Source organism: Erythrolamprus reginae, chromosome 2, assembly GCF_031021105.1.
Source record: "Erythrolamprus reginae isolate rEryReg1 chromosome 2, rEryReg1.hap1, whole genome shotgun sequence".
Classification (NCBI taxonomy): domain Eukaryota; kingdom Metazoa; phylum Chordata; class Lepidosauria; order Squamata; family Dipsadidae; genus Erythrolamprus; species Erythrolamprus reginae.
Window position 1 is genome coordinate 328384918 of NC_091951.1, and position 17469 is coordinate 328402386.

A 17469-nucleotide genomic window follows, 5' to 3' on the forward strand; every position below is an offset into this window, starting at 1 on the left:
AGAAATAGCCTAAAAAGAGTAAGTGGCCGCTTGCCACTGCCGTTTGCCCCACTCAGGGCCGCCGATAGACGGGTATTACTGGGAGGGGCGTACCGGGCCCGGGAAAATTGAATAATGGGGGAGGGGTGGCGCTTCTCCTGCTGAGCCCAGTCCTCTCCTGGTGGCTTGCGGCTCCTCCCGCCGAGGAGCTGCAAGGCTGGCCTCGGAGCCCCGCGCGGCCAGCGTTCCCTCGTGCCCGGCGGGCTCCCCTTTCCTAAACCCCCACCAGCCCCCTCCTTCCCTTCCCGCCCTGCCCTCCTTCCCCGAGGTGTCCCTTGCCCATCATCCCCTGCCGGGCAATGGGGCAGCGGGACTGCTAGATGGGCAGCTCTTCCGGCGAGGGTGGGCAAGGCGCGCCCTTTTCAGCTCTCGGCCTCCGCCCGCGCAGAAAGCATCCTTCCTCGCATCCAGCGCCGGCCATGGGGTCTTCCGCCGCCGCCTTCCGCAAGGCCCCCCGAGGAGCTGCATGGGTCTCCAGCCTTCTCCTGGTGAGTCACCGCGGCAAGGATGCGGGCGAGGGAGAAAGGGAAGAACCCGGCGCCTCGGGCACTTCCCTCGTGCGGTAGAGGGGTAGGTGGTTTGTGAGGACCGGGGGAGGGAATGAGCCGGCATAGTCAAAATCACAACTTCTTTCGTTTCTTTTTCTTTCTTTCTCTATTTCTCTCTTGCTCTTTCATTCTTTTTTCTTTATCTTGCTTTCTTTCTTTCTCTTGCTTTCTCTCCCCTTGTCCTTTCCAGCTCCTCTCCGGTGGCTGCCGGGTGTGGGATCCCCCTCCCCTCTCCCCTCGCTAGAAAGCACATGGTTTTGTCAACAAGAAGGGAGAAGTGCCAAGGAGCCGTAAATAAGCCTCGCTCCGCCTGACCGATGCCAGGATCTTTCTTTCCCTTGTCACTCCCGCTTCTTTCTTTCTCCTGGACGAGTCCACACAATCGGCTTAACCCAGTTCCTGAAATAGCCTATGGCAGTGCCTCCCAACCTTGACAACTTCGCTGGCTGGGGAATTCTGGGAGTTAAAGTCCAAATATCTTCAAGTTGCCACGGTTGGGAAACACTGGCCTATGGGACCGCCTCGGTTGGCGTGAAGCGGGAAATGATCCCCGGGGGATGGAGTGGCTTGGCGACTTAAAATAGTTTTAAAATGGCGGGGGGCCCAGACACTTAGGCTGTATGGGGCCCCAAAATTCCTGATGGTGGCCCCACTTGCCACTGTTCGCTCTCCCACCCGTGCACCTGTCATGGTGGCTCCCTGCTGCCTTTTGCCCTGCCCGCCTCTGGCGCCTCTCGCAGCAGTGGCTGCCTGCAGCCGCCGGCCGCCTTTTGCCCTGCTCGCCCCCATGCCTCTTATGGCAGCGGCTCACCATCCCCACCCACTCCCTCCTATCATGCCGCGCTGTGAGTGGCCCGCCCAGTTCTTACCTTGCGTGCAGGGGGCGCCACAGGCATGCTGTGGCCGGAGATGGGCAGCAGCCAGAACGGCACGCAGGCATCTTTCCGGCAGCAAAAATTACTGGCTTCTTTGCTTCCGAATATTTTACCAGAATCACTCTGGCTCCTCGTGCACGAACAGCTGGAACTGGAACGGGCCTATGCGCTCCGGTATCCCCAGCTGAATGACTGTTCCAGGCGTTCCGGCTGGAGCCCACCCCTGCTTCTGGTGCTTTGGAAAATAAGTCAACTTCTTTTTTCTGATAGCTCCTTCAAATACGGGAATACTGCTAACAGGTCACCCCAGTCCTTCTTTTCTCTAGACTTGCCATACCCAATTCCTGCAGCTGTTGATATGTTTTTGTCTCCAAGCCTTTAATCATCTTAGTTGCTCTTCTTTGCACTTTTTCCAAAATCTCAACCTCTCAACATGTAATGTGGTGACCAAAACTGGATGCAGTTTTTCAGTTGCGGTCTTATTAAGAATTTATAAAGCGGTACTAATACTTCACATGATTTTGATTCTATGTCTCTGTTTATACAACTAAGGATTGTATTCTCTGCAAGCATGCTGCTCTTAGCCCCTTTAGATTCTCAGATAGATTTGTGCTCCAATACTGTGATTCATATTTATTTATTCATTCCTTCTTTCAATCTTTTGAAAGTTATTACTGAACATCTTTCAATCCCAAACCAGCTTCCCCCTTTATTGTCATTTCTAATTAAATAGAGAATGGGGAGAGGGTTTTAAATAAGATGAACTTCTATTAAAAAAACCCCCTTCATTTATAACATCCAGCCATTTCACTCAGAATCCAAGTTTTAGCAAACATTTCCCCATTCAGTTCTGGCCTATGTCAAACAAAATTCCTTGTTTGTCTTTTCCCCTCATTATATTCACTGTACCCATTTTGAGCTTTCCTCTTTTATTCACATTTAAGCTGTTATTAAAAATACCTTTTTGGGGTTCTTGCATATCCTGGATAGTGTTTTATTTGCCTTTGTTGACTGTTCTATATTGCTGTAACTTTGTTTTGTTTACAGCACACCTTAATTTGGAAAAAGAAATTGGCAGGATATCAAATACAGCTGTGCAGCATTCTGTTTTCAAAGGGGAAAAAGTTATTCAGAATGCTTGAGGGCATTCTCATAACACCTGTTGGCAATTCCTTAAGGCAGCTGCATCTTATCCTGGGACTGTGTAGCTATCTTCCACACCTGTTTGGTTCATGGCAGGTGCTCCATTACCTTACAGACCAGCTCTGAAGCACTGTACAGTTCTAGTGGTAGAACAGGTTACCTTTTAACCTTGTTTTGTGGATGACACTAAGCTGGCAGGAATAGGCAACACCCTAGATCAGGGGTAGGCAAAATTGGTTCTTCTATGACTTGTGGACTTCAAGACCCAGAATTCCTGAGCCAATCATGCTAGCTCAGGAATTCTGGGAGCTGAAGTCCACCTGTCATAGAAGAGCCAACTTTGCCTACCCCTGCCCTAGATGACAGACTCAAGATCTGGATTTTGAATGCTGGCCCCTATCTACAGTAACAAAAGGAAATTCAATGTAGAGAAATCTAGAGTCTTACAGGTGTTGTGGTTAGCTCGGTCCCAGCTCCTGCCCCAAGGAATGTGCGGGTGGATGTGGGGGAGATATCCACATGCTGCAGGCCTGTTTTGCTCCCGATAGAATCTGCCGATGAAGCCTCCTCTGACCAAGGCAGCATGAGTGACAGGGAAGAGGGGAGTTTGGCAGACAGCCCAGGAGGAGAGCAATCATCTGTATCATCCTTGGATTCTGAACAAGAATTAATGACACATCCACGCATGCGTAGAGTGATGCATAGGAGACAACAACTGAAGGATTATTACAAGAGAAAATGAGCCCACCTGTGGTTGGGTGGGGCTCCAGTAATTAGGGCTGCTGCTATAAATAGCAGGGTGTGGGTTTGGCCATTGTGAAAGAGTATCTCATCGCAATTCTTCAGGAATCGGGTGTTGCTGTTTTCTGGACTTTGTTTATTTTTTCACGCCTTTGAAACCAAAGCAGAGCAATGTGTGTGTGTGTGTGTGTGTGTTGGAAGAAGAAGGGGTGTGAAGTTTCTTAACAGCTGCTAGCTAAGTACTTAATGACTGCTTAAGGGAAATTGTACAGACTACCCGTTGTTGTTTTGGGATGAGTGTTCTTTGTAATACAAAAAGAGTGCTTAGTTTATTTTGAATTTTGTGATAAAGAACATTGTTTTGAATTTTCAAATGTGTGTGTGTCTGCAATTTGTACTCTTGAATTTCCGGGAGGCTCCTACCAGAGAGCCCGGCAGAACAGGTAGTCAAGAAAAATCAAAATTACACATTTTGGTGAAACCAGGCATAATTATTATTATTATTATTATTATTATTATTATTATTATTATTATTATTATTATTATTATATTTGTATGCCACCCCTCTCCGAAGACTCAGCAATAGCTGTAAGAGGGTCTTAGTGGACAGCCAATTAAATATGAGCCAGCATTGTGCAGCAGCCGCCAAAAAAGCCAATGCAATCCTAAATTGCATTAACAGAGAAATACGATCAAGATCAAATGAGGTACCAATACCACTCTATAAAGCCTTAGTGAGACCACCCCTAGAACACTGCATCCTAGAATACTGTAAAGGATGCTTGGGTGCCAGACATGAAATGGAGGAGGTGCCATTTTGTTTAACTGAAACAGGAATTTATTTTCTATTCAAATTGGGGGGTGGGGTTATTAAATTCAAGGCATTTGTCTTAGGTGTGTATGTTCTCAGTGTACATAAGAATAAAATACCGGTGCATTTTTCCAGTCAAGGTCACTAATAAGCTATCTAATTAATAGTGTTAACTATTATTGCTAATAAATATGACTAGTGCTGCTTTCAATCTCTAACCTGAAGCTGTCTCATGCAAAAAATATATCTTCTTGCTGCTGTTCGTAGAATTTGCTCGCTGTGTTGCTTGTTTTGCGCTCTGCTCACCTATGGTCTCACAGCAAAGCTCATCCATGCATAATACGATGAGAGGGACTAGATTTTCAGCCTGCTCATTGCAAAGCTTGACACTGATTAGGGCTGAATGAAATTCATTGGCCCAAGATCACCCAAACAAAAGTAGATAATCTTTAAATCTGTAAAGATTCTCAGTCATCCAGTTCATGGATGTCCCAAAGGTACTTTTTCAAGAGGCAACTGGGCTTTCTTGTTCTTTCTTCTGGAGACCTTTTGCATCTTCAGCTTGGTTTTTCCTTTGAATATGTTAAAGATAATCTTTATTTGAAGAACAGCCTTGCCTTTCAGGTGCTATAGTATTGCCCTGATACATGTGGTCTACTCTTTTAACAGTCTATTTTCAGGATCCCTCCCTCCATCTAACATGTGGGACCGGTTAGGTCCCACAGAGTTGGCCTTCTCTGGGTCCCGTCGACTAAACAATGTCGTTTGGCGGGACCCAGGAGAAGAACCTTCTCTGTGGTGGCCCCAACCCTCTGGAACCAGCTCTCCCCGGAGATTAGAACTGCCCCCACCCTCCTTGCCTTTCGTAAAGTTCTTAAGACCCATCTCTGCCGTCAGGCATGGGGAAACTGACACATCTCCCCTGGGCCTATACAGTTTATACATGGAATGTTTGTGTGTGTGTTTGCTTTTAATAATGGGGTTTTTAGTGTTTTTTAAATTATTAGATTTGTTCTTACATCGTTCTTGTTATTGTTGTGAGCCGCCCCAAGTCTATGGAGAGGGGCGGCATACAAATCGAATAAATAAATAAATAAATAATAAACAGTTTGTTTATTCCTTCTACTTCCCTGGGTAGTTTTCCTTGGAGACAGACTCAAGAATTGTGGCCTATAGAATTGAAGAAACACATTCCAGACAACCATTAAGGAAGTTAAAGTATATCCATGACCCAAATTAATTATTGGTAGATAAAACGAAAAGGAGAAAAGGAACTAATTAATAGATATGGCAAGCTAAATGTTTTAAAGAGTTTCTCTTTCTCGTTCATCCTATACATGCATGCAATTTTAAACCTGTGATTATTAGCATAATAGCCCATTCTCTAAATTTGCAGCAGTATTTTTGGTATAAACATATGCATATATTGCAATTTAGCTAATTGTGGGTATACGGGTGGTAAAATAACCTAAATGGCTGTTTAACCTCATTACCCAGCTGTTGTGGTACATTCTACCTTCTCATTTAACAAGGATCACATGTTTGTAGACTGAAGCTTAAAGTAATAGAATTATTTGTTTGTCTTAAGAGACTTCAGACCAGCTGGATTATACAAGTCACTGCTAAAGCAGCAGAATGCTGGTCACTAGTCTACAATTGCTGGAACTGCAGCCAATGAAAAAACAAGCAGTAACAAGGGATCTGCACATTTAAACAAGAGGTCTCTTTGACACTCACATCATTCAAATTATACAATGCAGAAGTTTTCCTGGCAACAGAAATGGCACAAAGGTTGAAATTAACTCACTATTTGGTAGAACCTGTAGGACTGACCGAGTTGAGACTTCTATGAGAGTTTGCACTTAGAGAGCCAATCTGAACCTTGGCATTTGAACTGGTTTGACCAATTCAGTAACCCAAGCCTAAGGAACCATAGTATATGTTGTGATTCAGCCTGAGGCTCCTCAGGGACCGGCTGGAGCTCTGCCGGATCCATGCCCAGAGGAGGAGGACAGTGACCAGGAGGGGGAGGACCAGGCAGACGGGGGAGAGGAACGCCAGGAAGAGGAGGAGGGAGAGCAGCCTGAGACCCCCGGGGGGGGGCTCTCCCCAGCTAGTAGCCTGAATTCATTGGATGAAGACGCACAGGCTATAATAGACATGAGGCAGAGACGTGCAGCTCAAAGAAGGGGCCAATTAGAAAGATATTTCCATCCCTGAATTGGCAACAGCTGGGCTTGGGTGTGGTTCTCCTCAGCAGGGTTGAAAAGGCAGGCCCGCCCTTACAGTCTTGTGGAGAGTTATCAACTGGGAGTCCTGTGACCTTGCTTCGATTCTTGGCGTCTCTGATCTTGGCCTGTGGCCTAGAAGGCTGAAAGACTTGGGGGAGGCGTGGGTTTTATTATCTCCAGTGTTGTTTTTGCCAGCAAGAATCCTGTTTTATTGCCTGGCCTTCGTGAAACCTCTGTGAAGCTTCATCGTGTTCCGGTCTGTAAGAACAGTTTTTGTTACCTGTGTTTGCTTTCCAGTATATAAACTGCCTTTGCTTTTTACCAGTGTGTCTGGATACTGTTTTTGGTTGGTGTTGGCGTCTGGGGGGACCCAGACAGAACAGTATATAATGTAATTCAATCATTGATTTTGAAATAATGGTTTGTTTATTTTGGACAAACTAGGTAACTGGTTTATTAAATAATTCTGTTTAAAGGCTTGACAAGAGGTATTCAGATGCTTTTCTGAAAATTCCATAAGGCAGGAGTGAAGTAGGTAGAGAGTATGCTAGAGTAGGAATACATACAGTCATACCTCTACTTAAGAACTTAATTTGTTCTGTGACCAGGTTCTTAAGTAGAAAAGTTTGTAAGTAGAAGGAATTTTTCCCATAGGAATCAATGTAAAAGCAAATAATTAGTGTTGGGCGAATCGAACTTGCACAATTCGGGTTCGTACTGAATTTCATGCCATTCATGACACCAAACCCGAACCCGAAATTTTTTGAAATTTCGGCCAAAGTTCGGGTTCGGGTTCAGCGTTTGCTCAAACACCGCGAAATGCCGCCGCCCGGGAGGAGAGTGGGGAATCCCATTGTGGCATTCCCCACCTCCTTTTGCTTGCTGCATTGCAAGCAAACGGAGCTGGGAAACCCCACAATGGAATTCCGGGGGCGGAGCTTTGACGTCACATATACTTCTTCCTGACCTCCCTTTAAATGCTTGGAAGAGAGGGCAAAAGCATTGCTGGTTCTATAGTATAATGGTTAGCACTCTGGACTTTGAATCTGGCGATCTGGGTTCAAATCTCGGTGGAACCTTTTTCTAATTTTTTTTTAATTTATTATCATCATCATCATCATCATCGTCATCATCATCATCATGCTTCTTTATATAATAAAAAGGGGGTTGGGTCCTTTTAATGCTTTCTTAGTGGGGAAAAAAGAAAGCATTAAAAGGACCCTCCAGCTCTTTGGGGGCAAAGGGGAGCCTTCCCGATGTGCCCATGGAAATAATAAATAATGATGATGATGATGATGATAATAATTAATAAATAAATAAAAATGTAAAAAAGGAGAGTCCACCAAGATTTGAACCCAGATCGCTGGATTCAAAGCCCAGAGTCCTAACCATTATACTATAGAACCAACTATGCTTCTGCCCTATCTTCCAAGCAAACAAAGGGAGGTCCTTTCAGCAAAAGGAGCTGGGAAATCCACAATGGTATCCCGGGGGCGGAGCTTCAACATCACGGAGTGTTTGGGTTCGGATTCAGCGAACTCATTCGAAATTCACGGCAAGTTCGGCTGAACTCGCCGAACCCGAACACTGTTGGGTTCGCCCATCACTACAAATAATGTGTGCAAACCCATTAGGAAAGAAATAAAAGCTCGGAATTTGGGTGGAAGGAAGAGGAGGAGGAAGAAGAAGAGGACAGTCGCTTCCCAGAGTGAAGGGAGCATTTCTTTTCTCTGGGCGGTGGCAGAGGTTTATTCCTTTTCCAAGCGCCCAGAAAAAGAAAAATGCTTTGTTCGCTCTGGACTGCCAAAGCCTCCTTAAGCGCCACCGAAAGGCTCCTCTGGCAGCCCAGAAAAGCCCAAGGTGGCCGGGATTAAAGGGGGAATGGCAGAAAACTGACTGGGGCCTTCTTGCCGCTCTCAAATTTCTCTCGAATTTTTTCTGGGCTTGGGTTCTTAAGTAGAAAATGGTTCTTGAGAAAAGGCAAAACAATCTTTTTATCTAGAAAGGTTCTTAAGTAGAGATGTTCTTAAGTAGAGGTACCACTGTATCTTGCTATGCTTCAGATTATGTGCTACCAAGTTGATGTAATCTCTGACCATATAGACCTTCTCCATGATGTTTTAGTAAATTAGAACCTCGTGTTCATATTTGTTTAGCCTTTGGATGGACAGACACAAGTCATTTCCAATTATCCACAATGTGCTAAATTCAAAATATATTTTTGAGGATTTGTGGGAATCTATGAATGATGGCAGATCTGTGATACAGAAAAGGGAAGAAGCATTATTTTAAAATACCACGCTGGCTATCCACTATGGAAGCTCTGATTGACCCTAACACATTAGACATAGGCAAAATGTTAAACTGTAACAAAATTTGTAGTCTGGAGGACAAAAGGAAAAGGGGGGACATGATCGAAACATTTAAATATGTTAAAGGGTTAAATAAGGTCCAGGAGGGAAATGTTTTTAATAGAAAAGTGAACACAAGAACAAGGGGAAACAATCTGAAGTTAGTTGGGGGAAAGATCAAAAGCAACATGAGAAAATATTATTTTACTGAAAGAGTAGTAGATCCTTGGAACAAACATCCAGCAGACGTGGTAGATAAATCCACAGTAACTGAATTTAAACATGCCTGGGATAAACATATATCCATCCTAAGATAAAATACAGAAAATAGTATAAGGGCAGACTAGATGGATCATGAGGTTGTTTTCTGCCGTCAGTCTATGTTTTTATGTTTCTAAGCAGAGGTAGGCAAAGTTGGCTCTTCTATGACATGTGGACTTCAACTCCCAGAATTCCTGAGCTAGCATGATTGGCTCAGGAATTCTAGCAGTTGAAGTTCACATGTCATAGAAGAGCTAACTTTGCCTACCTCTGCGCTAAAGCATCTCCCTGCTTTATGAGTACATACAACTTGAATTTTTTTTCCCCTAAACCGTCCAGGAGGCCTGAAGTACAACACATATCTGGCACGTGTGGTAATGCTATCCCAGATAGATGGCCAACCCATTTTTGAAATGCCATGCTGAATGGAATATGAAAATGTGAGTACAGTATATGAGAAAAGGGATTTTTAATGTAAAAATTAACAACTGCTTAACTACTTTAACACCGCTTACCAATGGAAAGCCAAATGGATTGCCAGACAAAGGAAGACATATAGATGATCCTACATGAGGCTCTGAACAATCTCACTAGAAACATAGAAATATACAAGACTGATGGCAGAAAAAGACCTCATAGTCCATCTAGTCTGCCCTTATACTATTTCTGTATTTTATCTTACAATGGATATATGTTTATCCCAGTCATGTTTAAATTCAGTTACTGTGGATTTACCAACCATTTCTGCTGGAAATTTGTTCCAAGGATCTACTACTCTTTCAGTGAAATAATATTTTCTCACGTTGCTTATGATCTTTCCTCCAACTAACTTCAGCAATGGACAATCATGAATAGGATTTGCACCCCACACGGTGTCTGCCAGGATTCACTGGATAAATGTTGCAATAAATATACATTGTATGATAGGGGTATAGTATCTTCCCCTCAGTATGATTACAGGGTCCCATGTCAAACTATAGATTACATCATGACTGGCTGTAAACTGGCGGCATATACTGGTCCAGCTTGATTTCTTTCAGATAAACAATGCTGTACTTCAGTGATTAGATGGCATAGACCAGGAGTGTCAAACTCGCGTTATCACATGACGTATTGCGACTTTCCCCCCTTTGCTAAACCGGGCATGGGCGTGGCCAGTGCATGATAATTCTGGTCTGCTGGCCTCGAGTTTAACAGCCCTGGCCTAGACATTGGTATCTGAACATAGATCTTTTTAACATTCATTTTACTGTGTTTTTAATTTAGGTGAAATATTTATACTGGAAGTTCATCTATATTATTCCATATGATAAATAAATATGTAAAAATTAACGCTTGGTGTCCACTAAAATCTACACCTCTACTTGAGAAAATAATCAAGCAGTCAGAAAATTTTGCAGAATATATATATATATTGTTCACTTTATTTTATTTTATTTAAATAATTCTCTCCTGTTACATAATATAAACACAATTATAATGCCGACAATTGTAATTTGCATTTTCTTAGAAATGGGTTGCGTATCTTCAAATTTCATATATTAAAACAAGACAAAGGCTACAGCTTTAAGGCAGCATTAAACAATCCAAAGCTATCTTCACAGATGCTCCTCTTCTTGGTCACATTTGCATGCAGGCTGTACACAGAAATGTATAGCACCAACGCAATGAAATTTAAGGTCCCAAAACAAATCTTGCTAAAACGGAGCTGCCCTGTTGTGGCTCAAGTTTCCTTATACAGCAGAATAATCTACTGATGTTTCACTATTAGGTTTTTTTGCTAAGCAGCTAAAAAAGGACAGAATTAAAAAAGAGAAACACTGAACATTGTCTAGCTGAGTGCTTTTTCTAAAAAGTCCTACTAAAACAAATGGAATTTCATTAAAAACATTTATTTTCTCTTGATTCGTGGAAGCTCAAACTGGATTTAGTTCACTGTTCTAAGTTGATATTCCACACAGAGGAAGCTCAACATACGGAGACAGGAGGTAGCTAAATGGGTAAAATTTTCATTTGCTATTAAATTAAGAGGTCATAAGCCCAATGATAAAAATCAAGATTTATAAACAGTCAAGTTGGGCTAAGTTTAAGTCACTTCATAGTAAGCTGTGTTGCCCAGATGTTAAGGCTTTCTAACACAATTACAGCTATTTGTTTTGCCTCTGTCACTACAGATGCTTGCTACATCATTATGCAAACATGACAAATTCATTTCATTTGGTTAAACATCTGAGTTTCACTCAAGTGCACTAAACTTATTCAAGACTGCGCTGGAAGCCACTAAAAAAAATCTATTTACCACTATACTGAAGCTTCAACAGTTGTCTTATTTAAAGTAAAAGAAAGACCAGTCTTCTGAATTTTGTGCGTGTGATTGTGTATCTGGGTATGGTTCTCAAAGCTGACTGGTTTACCACATCTGTCCAAATAAATTATTAATTGAAAAGATATTTCCAAGAGTTTGAAATTTCATTTTATACTCTCAGTGAATGTTTAACAGTTTCTGTAAATGCACTATGAATTTATCAAAATGCATTTCAAAAGTAGCCATCATTATCCTCATCCTCAAGACTGCCAACTTCATCATCATTTCTGTTTAGAATAATGTAAATAGATGCTCATAAAATACTGCATAAAATAAGAAAGATGGCTTTGAGAGAGAAACCATTACTTAAGCAAAAGGGATTGAAGCATTTTTTTTAAAGTCCAGAACATTAAAAAAATGGCTCAGGCAGTTTTCTCCCTAATTCAGGGGTCTCCAACTTTGGCAACTGTAAGACTTCAATTGCCAGAATTCCTCAGCCAGCTTTGCCAAGATTGGAGACCCCTGCCCTAATTCATTGAAGTATAAGAAAGAAGAAAGGTACAGCACAATCAGATACACAAGATTCTGTTATTACAGCTAATCTCTATAAAAGTAGTCTTCCTTCTCAGCTGTCTTGTTTACGTAGTGAGATTGACCAATATCCAGATTAGTAAATTGTTCACCGGGAACCATTAGCAAATTCTGGAGCCACAGAACTTTTAACAGTTGTTTCTCTTATATCTTATGTCCCATAAAATAGACAGATTCTCCAAATTCCTGAGTCTCATTGTGTTAAATTGTGATTGCCAAAGGAAAATTCCTCTAAAATAGACTACATTCAGCTGCATGTATTCCGGGTTCCGATTACTCAAGAATGTTCACTTCAGTGTTTCAATGCTTTGCTTTTTTTGATTTTCCTGCTCTTTTGTAAAAAAATTCACTGCATTTCTGGACCGTTCCTTTTTTTTTTTAGATCTTCATTTCAAGAACACTTGCTAACCTTTATCTTTTAACGTTGATACATAACACTTTTTAGTTCGTTTTTCTCTTTTTGTTCATACTGGCCAAAGAGTACATTTGAATATTTAATTTGGGTAGAACTCCCTCATTTTGGCCTGCAGACCATCACAAGTCTTCTTAGCATCCCCTAGAAGCATGGAAGTATTGGGCTTGTAAAAGATGGGGTTGTCCACTGCTGCATATCCAACACCTAGAGATCTCTTCATAACAATCACCTGAAAACAAGGAGTTTTGTGTTATATATACAGCATCTTTACAGACATTCATATAATCAACATTAGAAAAGAGATGTTAGGTTTGTGGTCTGCTATTTGTTTATTAAATGTATATGCCGTCCATTTCACTAGCTAATTTGACATGACATTGTAAATGACTTTAAAGAAATCAATAAGGCATGAGATTTCTGTTACAATATTATGTCACTTACCTGCTTTGCCTTCCAAACTTCAAGAACAGGCATTCCAGCGATGATAGAATTTGGATCTTCTTGGGCAGATGAATTAACCGTGTCATTAGCTCCAATTACAAGGACTAGATCCGTTTCTGCAATAAAAATACAAGGAAAAACACATATTCATTAATGAAAAGAACACAAATTATTAGAAACAATTCTGGGTTTGATATCTCTTAATCTCACGGGTTCAAGGCTGAAGGTCCTGGGAGAATTGCCGTCCAGAAGAAGGCCAAGAGGCCAAAATAAGGTCAAGGGGCAGAAGAAGGTTACCCTAAGCATTAGGGGGTGAACCGGCCCATGCCAGAATAATTAATCTGAAGCCCCAATAAGAACTATAAATAAATAAACTAAAACCAGACATTTTTCTTTTGGGCATAATAGATCAAGAATGTAAAAAAGAGGTCTTCTATTTGATCCAACACATAATTACAGCCACGAGAATCACAATTGCACAGAATTAGAAAAAAGAGGACACGCCAACCGAAAGAGTAACTATTAAGAAAATATACGACTGTGCAGAAATGGACAGACTCACCCAAAAACTTAAAAAGAAAGAGGACTCAAGATACTATGAAATTTGGGGAAAATTCTATGATTGGGTAACAAAAAGAAAAAAGATAAAGTGTAAACTAAATATAGGCTAATATATAGGGGGGGGGGAGGATTGATAGTGACCAAATACAAAACTCTGAATATCTTTATCGGATCTTTTTCAATCCAATCGGACCTTAATTTAAGTGTAGAGAAGAAAAAATATTGGAAAAACCACAGCCACCATATGCCGCACAATGTTTAATCAAAGAAATTTAGAACTGTTAGAAACAGTTCACTGGGGGGTGCGGGTGAAGGAAGAGTCAGAAGGTAATAATTCATTTAGACAGAACGTTTTAAATTTACTTTTTGGTACTGATATATTTGTTTTGGTATTGATATACATGCTGAAATGATAGAATTCACTTGGACAGAATAACTATATGAGATAAATATAATAACTGGCATAGCGAATACTATATGTCAATATAATGATGTAAAGTATGATGTATCTGCTCTTCCTTCTTTTTATATTTTTGTAAATACAAAACTATTTTTTTTAAAAAAACTATAAATAGACAAGAATGGCACTCCCTTAAACTTCTTGTTTCTTCAAGTTGTAAAACTTTGATATAAATAATGGCTGTCTTAGTAATGAGTACTACCTTCATACTATTGTTTAGGTTAGTAGTTGGAATGTACAAGAGCAAACTTTCTTGATCATTGCTCCCAATGCAATTGTTTGCTAAGGGAGCCAGACTAGCTCCAACACCACTATTTGCCAGAGATTAGACAACTATGTTAGGCAGAATTTAGGCTCTTAAGAGGTCTTGTTTGTTTAAAAATATTCTAATTATCTTATTCCTCTTTTATTTTTTTCTTGTTATTCGGTTGTAAACCTAATTGACTTTGGCATATCCCCCCAAAACTAAGCAACTTAGGTATGGTTTGTATTTGGATGGGAGGTTGTCAGGAAATCTCAACATTATAGGTTAGATTTAAACCAAAAAAAAAAAAAATCCAGAAAAAAGGCAAAGGCAAATTTGTTTTGCACTTGTTCCTAAGAAAACATCATTTAAATATTCATGGTCAACAGAATTCAAATTTGACTCTAGCAGGTTTACACTCCTAACTTCCGTTGATTTAAACTTTTCCAAGTAAAACTGCCTCTTACAATTGACTCAAGGTGATTTCCAATGCCAAAGGCGTTCAAGTGATGCTCCAGATGTTTTGAGATTAGACTCAAGGTTTCTATTAGTATATTATGATTGGTCACACATTCAGCCAGATCTTTAGACTGGATTTGGCATTCCATTAGTTGAGTCCTTCCCAAGAAATGGGAAAGGCAGATAGCAATAGCAATAGCACTTAGACTTATATACTGCTTCACAGTGCTTACAGACCTGTCTAAGCGGTTTATAGTGTCAGCATATTGCCCCCAACAATCGGGGTCCTCATTTTACCAACCATGGAAGGATGGAAAGTTGAATCAACCACGAGCCGGTGAGAATCAAACTGCTGGCAGTTAGCCTACAGTACTGCATTCTAACCACTGCATCACTATGGCTCTTAAAGATGTTGTTTAATGATGCTAAAGATGTTGTTTAATGTTGCTAAAAGTAGCATCTCATGATGTTAGCTGTTCCAAGCAAAGCTGTGTTTTGGAATAATTATTAATTATATACATTAAGTAGTATAATATTTGACAACTTTTTAGAAAAAAATAAATCATTTAAAGCAAAAATGCAACAAAGTTATCAACTTTTTCTCACCTGGAAAATCTTCATTAATTTCATCCATTTCTAAAACAATGTCATATGGTACACCAGCTTCTGCAAGCAGTACATTCAGTTGTCCAGGCATACGACCTGCCACAGGATGAATACCAAACCTAAAATGGTGAAAGAATTGGCAAACTCATTTACTAGATATGTAAAATATACCATAGATGTGTTAGCCATCTTGTTACTCATTAGTATAGCAAATTTTCAAAGTATAAATTCACATTTTAAAGAGATGGAAGCTTGAGAAAATTATTTAGTCAATGTCACATCCAGGTAGAGTTCCATAGTTCAATACCAAAAGATCTAATTGATCATACTTTCCATCTCCCTCCCTCTCTCTCTCTCTTTCTCTTCAGCCTTTAGGGCTATAGGTTATATACCATTTGGTTAGCAGAATATAATATAATATTAGAATAAATAAATATTGGAATCAAGAATGAGTTATTTGCGATAAAGGAATTTGTTTTTTATAACAAGTATGAAACTTCCAGGTTCTTTTAAATGCAGGCAGTTCTTGACTTACAATTGTTCATTCGGCAACTGTTTGAAATTATAATATATAGGCCGAAATGGGACCATCCTAGTCTCCCTTAATTTTAAAATTCCAGCTAAAAACATTTAACATATATATATACAGTGGTACCTCGTTTCTCAAACGCCTTGGTTTTCATACATTTCGGATATCGAACAAAATTTTCTGCAAAAATTTGCTTCGGTATCCAAACAAAAATTCGGATACTGAACAGAAAATTTTGTTTACTATCCGAAATGTAAGATCTGAGAGGACGAGGTGAGAGGGGATTGGAGTTGGAATCCCGACACGCCCCTCCTGGCCGCCCTCTTAACAGCCTCCCAGTCTCTACCTTGTAACTGCTCCAAGCTGCAGGAAGGGTAGGGCTGGCTGCAATACCGGCAGCTTCGGGGGGCTCCTTTCCTCAGTGGGTCAGTTCGGTACCTCCAGGCAGCTGCACCAACTTTTTCCTTCCCAGCGGCGGCTCTGGCGGCTTCCCTTCGAGGAGCAGCAGCGTCAGGAATGTCACGTGATGAAGGGAAGCTGCCGGAGCCGTCGCTGCCGGGAAGGAAAAAGTTGGTGCAGCTGCCTGGAGGTACCGAACTGACCCGCTGAGGAAAGGAGCCCCCCGAAGCTGCCGGTATTGCAGCCAGCCCTACCCTTCCTGCAGCTTGGAGCAGTTACAATGTAGAGACTGGGAGGCTGTTAAGAGGGCGGCCAGGAGGGGCGTGTCGGGATTCCGACTCCCATTCCCTCTCACCCCGTCCCCTTAGATCCTTATCCCATAGGAAATAGAGGAAATACTGTAGATTTAATTGGTTCCCAGCAAGTCAATGGGCTGTGAACCAATTAAATCCATTTCCATTATTTCCTATGGGATAAATTAATTCGGTTCTCAACCAAATCAGTTCTCAACCACACTTCTGGAACGGATTGTGGTCGAGAACCAAGGTACCAGTGTGTGTGTGTGTGTGTGTGTGTGTGTGTGTGTGTGTGTGTGTGTATGTATGTATGTATGTATATACTGCCCAAGGAGCTGCTGATACAGTTCTACATAGGAATCATTGTGTCTGTCATCTGCCTCTCTATAACTGTCTGGTTTGTTTCTGCAACCCAACAAGACAGACACAGACTTCAGAGGATAATCAGAACTGCAGAAAAAACAATTACTGTCAACCTGCCTTCCATTGAAAACCTGTATACAGCATGAGTCATGGGCTGTGAAAATATTTACGAACCCCTCACATCCTGGACATAAATTGTTTCAACTCCTACCCTCAAAACATTGCTATAGAGGAAATCACCCATTTCCTCCCGCTTATGATTGTATGACTGTAACTTGTTGATTATATCCTTAAGATTTTTATTAATATTGTTTCCCGATTGCTTGTTTGTACCCTATGACAATCACCAAGTGTTGTACCTCATGATTCTTGACAAATGTACAGTATCTTTTCCTTTATGTACATAGAGCATATGCACCAAGCACAAATTCCTTGTGTGTCCAATCACACTTGGCCAATAAAGAATTCTATACTATCTATTCTATGCCCCCATCACATCTTGCTTCATTTACTTTTTTTGAAGATTGTCTTTAGGAAAAAGAAGCTGCTGAACTGCCAAGCAGCTTTCCTATATACTGAGGCTACAATGCCACCATCCTGGAAGCGGCTGCCACTTTGAAAGTAGCTTTGATTCTCGCAAATCTGTGAATTGTAGCATCTCCCAAAAATGATGCTCACTTCCAGCATGGCACGGTGTGGTCTCCATATAGGAAGACTGTCAGTACTACATACTTCACCAGTTGGGTTCGTCAGTATACGAACTAACCAGCAATGTAAATTTGGAGGAATTAGTATACAGT

At 41.2% G+C, this 17469-nt stretch overlaps 1 protein-coding gene across 6 annotated transcripts in view; it reads right to left on the reverse strand.

The window, feature by feature from the left end:
* Positions 1–10392: 10392 nt before the first annotated feature.
* NNT (nicotinamide nucleotide transhydrogenase) overlaps positions 10393–17469 on the reverse strand; it is an 85254-nt gene continuing 78177 nt past the window's right edge. For all 6 annotated transcript variants that reach the window (XM_070743389.1, XM_070743384.1, XM_070743385.1 and 3 more), the window contains exons 20-22: positions 15083–15201; positions 12753–12868; positions 10393–12540 (exon numbers count right to left, since the gene is read on the reverse strand). In XM_070743389.1, coding sequence (XP_070599490.1) covers positions 12391–12540; positions 12753–12868; positions 15083–15201 — 385 coding nt within the window. In that variant the 3' untranslated portion in view covers positions 10393–12390. The remainder of the gene's footprint in view (positions 12541–12752; positions 12869–15082; positions 15202–17469) is intronic.